This window comes from Coregonus clupeaformis, chromosome 30, assembly GCF_020615455.1.
Source record: "Coregonus clupeaformis isolate EN_2021a chromosome 30, ASM2061545v1, whole genome shotgun sequence".
Lineage (NCBI taxonomy): Eukaryota > Metazoa > Chordata > Actinopteri > Salmoniformes > Salmonidae > Coregonus > Coregonus clupeaformis.
The window spans coordinates 52,878,366-52,887,448 of NC_059221.1; the positions used below are offsets into that span (position 1 = coordinate 52,878,366).

Below are 9,083 nucleotides of genomic sequence, written 5' to 3' on the forward strand. Positions count from 1 at the left end.
TGTAGTTCCTTGGGGCCTCGTCTGAGAGTGAGTGTGTGTGTGTGTCTATGGAGAACAGAGCGTGTCTCTCCATCCCACTGGTATTAAACAGACTGGTGCTACTGGGAGCTGTGGTTTTCCAGCTCCCACCACAGGCTCTCTTTCCTGGCCATGAACCTGGAATCTCTCTGCATCCCATAGAGCAGTGGAGCATTGACTACTGTGTGTGAGATGCTGGCTGGCCATCATGGAGGAACTTCTGTTGTCCCATCATTAGGGGACAGGCTCCCTATCTGGCGTCTCAGAACAGCCCGGTTGAACTGGAACTGATCATCCACTGGCACCCTCACAAAGCACAGCACTGAGTCAGTGACACAGACTCATCACTGTATTTACCCAGCACATAGGAATTCTAATGCTCCACTCTCACCTAAAGGCCCTTAGGGAAGGACAAATAGGAAATGAGGCCTTCTGAATCTGAGCTTTTCTTTTAGTGTTTAATGTATTTTTCTTAGCGGTTGCTAACTAACACAGTTGTGATTGTGAACTGCCAAAGTAATGTCAGACATCTGTCAAATTTATAGCAATAGTAGATGTTGATCTAGCTGAGGCTGTGGCCAACATGCATACATACTCACTCCTATTCCGAAACCATCATTTGATCCAGCCAGAGAGATTCCTCCAGTAGCTGAGAGAGGAGCCACCCCTTAAATACTTCTTGGTCTATTTTAGATGCTGTACTCCAGCACTTTGGATTTGAAATGATACAATGACTGAGGTTAAAGTGCAATATGTCAGCTTTAATTTAAGGGTATTTTCATCCATCTCGGGTGAACCGTTTGAGAAATTACAGCACTTTTTGTACATAGTCCCCCCATTTTAGGGGACAAATTCACTTGTGTATTAAAGTAGTCAAAAGTTTATTTGGTCCCATATTCCTAGCATGCAATGATTACATCAAGCTTGTGACTCTACAAATGTGTTGGATGCATTTGCAGTTCGTTTTGGTTGTTTCAGATTATTTTGTGCCCAATAGAAATGAATAGTAAATAATGTATTGTGTCATTTTGGAGTCACTTTCATTGTAATTAAGAATAGAATATGTTTCTAAACACTACATTAATGTGGACGCTACCATGATTATGGATAATCCTGAATGAATCGTGAATAATGATGATCGAGAAAGTTAGACTCACAAATATCATACCCCCAAGACATGCTAACCTCTCACCATTACAATAACAGGAGAGGTTAGCATTTTTTTGGGCGGTATGATATTTGTGCATATCATTTCAAATCCAAAGTGCTGGAGTACAGAGCCAAAACATCAAAACATTTGTCACTGTCCCAATACTATTGGAGCTCACTGTAAATCAGTTTTCAGTCCAGGGAGCAATTACGATCTCAGATTCATAGAAACACAAAGCCTATCACTTTTTCTTTGTTGACATAAATGTTCAAAAGGAAAGTAGTGCTAGTTGACTAAGTTTGACCTTTTCCTCTAAGCGTATTCTAGTGAAATATTATAGAGCCCCAGCCTACCCAGATGAAAATCTACCTCCTCCAGACGTAGGGAGGCATGACAAGCATGTCTGCTTCCTCAGTTGAAAGGTCATCCAGCCTTTAGTTTGCAGGGAGATTTTATAAATAGGGAGATGGGAAGAGGGTTAGGTTTCGCTTCTGAGGACCAGGCCTAGATCCTACCGTGGGTGTGTTACAAAGTGGGTTACACAGGGAGGTTGTGGAATGGAGAGCAGAGGTCATCTCAGCTCGCTATCCAGCTTTGGCTTGATACAATCATTAAGGGTTACCTATACTGCAGCCTCTGGCCTAACATGGACACACCTCAAAGAAACTCCAGTTTAAAGGAACTCCTCAGACTAACTTTCAAAATATTTTTGTATAACCGTTGATGGTGCTAGACTAGTATGTCTGTGTAGCATTGATCTTTGCATTGATTTACTTATTGTAATATGCCTGACGTTAACTGTTGCCTCTCTCTTCTTCTCTTCAGGGTGGAATTCCAGAATAAGTTCTATGTAGGCCAGGGCTTCAAGTTCCTCCCGTTCACCTTTGAAAGCATTCTGGAGGGAAGGTTTGAGGACTGAACACTGCACTGACCACTGAGTCCTGCTCCTATAACCTCATTCTGTTCCGCTTGACAGCCAATGTGGTATTGAGTAGTGATGTTGGTGTGAGTTAGACCCCACCCATCCTGGGCATTGCCACAGGAACCCATGTGATTGTCACTGAGCTCACTGGTCAGGATCTTGGGTAAAATAGCTATTTCTGAAAATCTGTATTTCCGCGATTGTTTTGTTTGTTTATTCGATCAATTATTTAATGTGTTTTTCGTTGTGAAACCTGTCCAATTATGTGTTTAAACCTCATTGTGAGAATTGCACGTCTGATCATTGTAAACAAGGACTAGCTTTCTGGTAGTCTAAATTGAGTCATTCTGCAGATTGTCATTGATACAGTAGATGTCCATTGAAAATGAGAGAAAATGGCACCAGGCTCAGATCCAGTAAAGGAGACTACTCAAGGTATTTTAAGTGTGTTTTGTTTGTTTTTAGTTGTCCCTTGTCCTTATCAATATCTCCCTCTCACATCGCTGCTCGTATTAATACACATTTACACATTGAAAACATTTTCACACACTCATTCTCTGAAGCACATAAAATCAGACCTCTACTGTTAAAAGGTCTAAAGGGAATGAATTCTACCATACAACGACTCATCATGATAGCAGTTTCTTCTCTATGCGATGCAGTGAATTGAATCTCTTATGTACGAGGTAGATCTTGACACACGTCCTGCTGTTTTGACCTGCGTTATATACTGACTGCTTTGTTTTCGACTAAATATCTGTGATATGCAGTGAACTATGGGCAACCTGTCTGTCACATGTCATCATATTAGTGTGGAGTATTTAAATGGTGTGGAAAGTAGTTGGATTTTCTGTGATAATCCATGACTGTAAGATTATCGGTCATTGTGTGTTGATTTGTCTTTGTTCCACACCTGTTAGTTAATTTTCTGTAAATGTTTACACCGTGACTGTGTAGGCCCGTATGAGGTGAGAGGGAAGGTCAGACCACACAACAGGATTATGTGAAGGGGATCAGTCTATTGTCATAATTGTGAGACATCAACTAAATCTGTAGTTGCATTGAGAATCTGTATGTGTTTGTCATTAAAGAGGAAAGAGCTGGTTAAACAAACACGTATTACAATTCTTCTGGCTGGGATTGGTGGAGGGTCATAGGTTTCAAGTGAGCAGCTAACCAATCAAGTACATTCGTTTTGGGTGTTTGAAGGGGTAAGATGCCAATAAGTGGATAATAATTAATTGAATGCTAGCACCACATTTTTTTAAATTAATTTTTTTACATTCACTTCCAATACTTGTTTTGGTGTAGTATGGCAAACAGTTATTGCATTATGCATGCTTTCAATTTACGTTCACAAACATCAAGTTTGTGGTCCTCTGTAGCTCAGCTGGTAGAGCACGGCGCTTGTAACGCCAAGGTAGTGGGTTCGATCCCCGGGACCACCCATACACAAAAAAATTTATGCACGCATGACTAAGTCGCTTTGGATAAAAGCGTATTATTATTATTATTATTATTAAGTTCTAAGCATGTGCTAAAACTAAAACTTGTCTATATGAATACCGGATGACTAAAACCAAGCCAAGGGCACTCTCTGGTGGTTACTGAGTGTAGTGCAGGTATGGTTTTTAGCATCAGTATCTGTAGTTTCTCAGGAGTCCACATGAGGGCGCTATTGGACTGGAGTGACCACTGGTCAAGCAGCCAAACATTCTCACTGCAAAAGCTTATTATTCTAGTCATTCTAGTAAGGTAAATGTTATTTATTACACAGTGCTCTGTTCTTCAAAACTAGCTGTCAAAGGAAGGAAACTTTATCTGTCCGACCAGAATCCGGTATGTGTAAAAAGGTCTTAATAACATCAGCTAAAACGTCTCTGTGACAGATCAATTCTCTTAATGACCTGCTCTACATGTGAACTATGGGGATGGGATGTGATATCTTAACGCTCCGTGCTAACCAAAATGAAATTAGTCCAGAAACGGCTAAGCACTTACTGTAGCACATCAACGTACACTCATCCACTCTCACAATGGGTATTTTCTTATAGTAAAGCCACTTTTCATTGCATAATGGATTGACATGATTAAGACTTATGGCAGGGGATTGTGTTATTATATTATTACTCCAAACATCTTCAGTGCACACTAGATATTTCTCCTGCTGCACAGCTAGCTCAGAGTCACGTTGGCCCTCTAAGCCTGTGGACGACACCTTGAAAATAAGATCCCCCCCATCCCATAATTAAACCTGACCTGGTTTATCTCAAGGAATAACAAGGACAACATACAGGGGAAGGCATGTAGAGTTGCTCCTCAATTGAACTATGTCTATGGGGTCTCTGTCTACATGGTGTGGCCCTGAGGCTAGTGTGGTTCTGACCCATGTGGTACTGTAAAGTGTCCTTTTAAAGAGTAGTCCTCAGACACTGGGAGAAAGAGGGAACACCGTGTTCTTCTCCTGACAATGTTTTTTTTTTCTAGGGCCTTCAACACTAGACCCCCATCCGCCATAACAGCACAAAGTAATAATAGTTATTTATTTATCGTACTTCTTTTTTTACAACTTTATTTCCCAGCGTGTCATGGCTAAGCAGCAGTAAGAGCTGGCTTGCGTAAGAGGCCTAGAATCCCCACTGTGTTTACATTACCAGGGTATTTTTCCCCCCGTTGGTCATGTTTCAAAGCAGAAAGTAAGAAGGAGTTTATTATTTTGCTCCTTTACCTAATTTAAACATACAGTGTTCTTTAACTGACCAGAAATAATCTCCTTTGGAATGTTCTTTTTCTAGTATGGTTATAAGAGATTTCTCCTTGGTCAAAATATGTTTTTACAGCTGTTGTAATTGTACTGGCTCTGATTCTCTTCACATCCACTGATCCAGGTACAGTAAGAGATATGGACTTACAGGCTCAAGATGTGATAATCAATTAGGTACAAATATGTGCACAGTCACAGCTCTGTGGTAGTTAAAGGGATGAGGAATTTCACAAATCACCCCCCCCCGTTTCAAAGCCCAATCGTTATCTGTTGACAGTATTTTCATAGTGTGTATTTTTATACACGTGTGTATACTGTACACTGTGTGGCCTGTGTGTACAGTACACATGTCTATAGGGACGGCAGTGTACTCTAGCATGGAATTGGAACATTGTGTGCCTTGCTTAACTCATTAGCCTGATTCTAACAGCCCTTCAACATCCTCTTGACAGGCTCACGGAAGCTTTTTTTTTTGTTTACCACAAACTGTGACTCGGAATTCGACTGATCCTATGTTTGTTTTTTTAGGTCAGCATATTCTTTCCCTCCCCAAATGAGGGCCAATGAACATTGGATATGACAACCCCAGTGCTCAGCCAACCACACGGTTCTTAGAGGTGACAAACTGGCTGCACACATTGTATCCAATAGAATTCTAGCCCCAGTTGTTTAGTCATGGCAATGTTCATCTGCTTCTACTGTCTGAGTTGTAGGCACATTGACATTATGGAGAAATGAAAGGCACCACTATAAACCACAGCCATTACCCAGTAATGGGAGTAAAATGGTCTGAATTACAGAATAAAAATGTATCACCCTGACTGTGGGAACATGGCCTAACCATAACATATGACCCATTTTGACCAGGATGACTGACCCAGTCTTAGAAGATGCATTTTTCAAGTAAAATATCTGACTCAAAAACAGAAATGAACTTTGATTCAAGAAATCAAAAGTCTCTCCTGTTTGTTTGCCATTAAATAACAGAGGAGAAAGGACAAGACATTTTGTCCTGGGAGTTATAGGACTTGTTAACTCTTGACATTACTCTGAAGGCCCCTCTCTTTCCCCACAGCAGTAGCTACCTCTTAAACTTAAATCATGTACCGTCTGTCAGTTTAGCCTGAGACAGTTTAAAGACAAAACTCCTGAAACTTGAATTGGCACAACTGACGGATAGTGAAAGAAGGTAGAGTCGGAGAGACAGATTAGATGAAAAAGAAGAGCGTTAGAAATTTGAGTGACAGGTACATTAGGTATATTAAATGCCCAGGTGAGGCCGGGACAGAGAAACCCTCTATTCTGAGGGCTAGGGCTTTTCCTCACGATAGTGTTATTACTGCTAAGCGCTCTGATAACATTGTTAGTGAAACCCTTTTCCACGACCTGTCTGACCTCGCCATTGTTTTCAGCTGGTTTTTGGCTGATTACATCAGGCCGATTACATCAGGAAGTTTCACACAATATGAAAATCGGACACTAATGACGTCGTTACACACGCATACTCCCACAGAGGTGTGTTTGTGTGAGTTACATAACGCAGAGGAGGAGTGGAGGAAGAAGAAGCTGCAGACACATAAATGAAACGATGGCGGCCTTTATTCTCATTGAAGTGTCCCGTGCACCGGGCAACATTGAAAGTCTTCTCAAAGGGTTCCAACAGGTCCTTCCCTGGCATCCTGATAAATCAGCTGGTCCTAAACTGAAAGAACTTAGGTTTATTGGTTTCCCTACCACCTTCTCACTCACTCACTCTCTCTCTCACACACACACAAAAATGACAGTTATGTCACCAAACCAGAACCCAAAACAACTAATGCCAGCCACCAGCTGAAACATCATGGCAAATTGTTTTTGATCCTCAACCCAGTGGTAGTTATGTAATGTCACTGAAGAATCACAACTCATAACTTCTAATTAAATCCAGGAAGAGTTGAATTGTTCCCTTCCTCTTTGACAACTAAAAGCAGAGTAGAAGAAGTCACAGGGTAGAGAGGTACTGAGAAAGATAGTTGGAGCATGAGATAGGCCGGGGGAGGAGGGAAAGACCCTAGAGAGCAGGTTGTGTACTTCACCATTCCCCAACCCCAGAACCCCAAAGCTGAAGTGAACAGGGCTGCAGTGTTCATGTTGTGATTGGGATGGAAATGACTAAGAGCTCTGAATGATCCAGACCACCAGAATCAGTTCTGTACCCCCTCACTCTGAAACACTGGACTCCCTTACAAGCTAGTAGAGTCACAACGAGCCCACAGAGTTCACTGTGTGTGCCTGGGTGTGTGTATCTGCATGTATTCGTGTCAGTGTTCATGTGTGTGTACAGTACTCCAGTCCAAACAACTGTATTTGGCTGTATTTTTATTGTTCTCAGTGAGCTTACCCACCACACAGAAAATGAACCCTATAAGGACTGGCTAAGCTGTGCCTCTTGTTTTGATAGGGGCCTTTTCAAAGGTATTGAGTTGAAGTTGAGAAGTTCACCCTGAGTTGAGTATCACCAAGTTCAATAATATCATTTCTGCCAGCGCTGCCTGCCTCTTCCATGTTGTGGCAGGATACAGTTGCCACAGACGGAGAAAAAACGGACATCATCAGCCATCTGACCTGGCAACGTTTTGTTTAGAATGCTTTTGCTGTTCTTAAGCTTTTTCCAGGGAAATAATACATAGCTGTGCTTAACCAAAGGCATTCAATGTCTCGGCTAAGAATGCCTCGCCATGAGAAACATATTAACTTGGTTAGGATAGGCTTTGTGCTCTCTGAGAATTGTTTATTTTTTCTCTCTTCAAAGCGGGACTAACTTGTGAAAGCAATTTTCTCTTTATTTTGTCTTAGTTGATATCTATAGAGGACACAAGCAGAACGTCACTACTTATTTGAGGAGCAGTACGGTATGTGCATGTGTCATGGTTGGTCTTGTTATCAATAGGAAACACTACTGTCCATGAAACACAAAGACATGAACCTCTGGGTCTTGTCTCAGTGAGTCTTCTCTCAGTCTCCTATGATGGCGTCTTGTCTTCTACATGACCAGGTTGCTTGTCCCTGGCCTTTGGATAATATACTTATATTTAATCATAGATAGACATACCTTTTGCGTATATTTTCTAGTTACTGAATGTGAAGGTCTGGACACCTAGAACTGCACTTGATGGCATGAGGTACTTGAGGTCAATGCTGGAATGTAACACAACAAGTCAACTAATTGGAGAGGGCCAGACAAACAGGCACATACCAGATTAATTGGTCTGTCAATGAACTGTCAATGTTGTAGGCTACACTTGCACTACTAGAGGGCAACTAGTCATTTGCTGGAACACTGTTGGATCATTTGTCTGGGCGTGGGGAATGGAATGCCATGTGATTAGGAGTTGATAACTTGACAGGCATGCCTATTGAACAACATGGCACAGAAAGTTCACTGGAATGTAATTGCTGTACCATTAACAATGCCTTGATAATTGTTCACATACAAAGCTTGTCAAATGGATACAAGTTCTGATACTTAAAAGGTGAGCAGGTCCTGAGAGAGAAGAGAGTAAAGGGGGTGGGGTGTAGAGGGGGAGTATCCCAAGGCAGCCGAGCCTCCAAGCCCCTGAGCAGGGATTGTTTTGTGATCCCCCTCTTGACTGCTCTGACATCAACTTGGTCACACCATAATGAGACTTTAATCAGGAACATAAGCAGGAATTTCCCCATTATGTAAGGTGTGAGGGAGCAGCTTCTAGGAAAGCTGAAAGACTGACTGAGAGATCTAGAGATTGGAGGACGGGGCAAATGAAAGAGCGCCAGAGAAACGTGACGATAAAGACAAATACAAATAAGGAAGTAGACGGGTATAAAAGAAGAGTTTGGGCCATTTTATTCCCATGGTGTCAGTTGCTAAATGGCCTTAAGTAATTAAATAGGGAATGGTAAGGCCACGTGTTGGCTTGGTCTTTCATACAAACAGCCTTCACACTAATCTCATACGGAAGATCTCTCACGACGTCATATATGATCTGATCTCTTCCCTGCGTTTGAATAGTGTGTTCAGAACACATACTGGATTTATAAAAGCATGTCTTATGGAAACAAAGTTCACCACCATTTGCATAGTATTTGCCCTATGCTCAAACAATTCAAATGAATACAGGCCCAGTGGTCCATATCGCAAATTCAAACCTGTTGTCAAATATGGTCAACCTTGGTTTTGTAACTGGTGATGTTGAGTTCAGTCAATGGTGTCT

At 41.7% G+C, this 9,083-nt stretch overlaps 1 protein-coding gene across 3 annotated transcripts in view; it reads left to right on the forward strand.

Moving 5' to 3' along the window:
* The window catches only part of LOC121569577 (V-type proton ATPase 116 kDa subunit a1-like), a 28,356-nt gene extending 25,153 nt beyond the window's left edge, over window positions 1-3,203 (forward strand). For all 3 annotated transcript variants that reach the window (XM_041880657.2, XM_041880659.2, XM_041880658.2), the window contains one exon: window positions 1,994-3,203. In XM_041880657.2, the coding sequence (XP_041736591.1) occupies window positions 1,994-2,087 (94 nt within the window). In that variant the 3' untranslated portion in view covers window positions 2,088-3,203. The remainder of the gene's footprint in view (window positions 1-1,993) is intronic.
* Window positions 3,204-9,083: the final 5,880 nt, after the last annotated feature.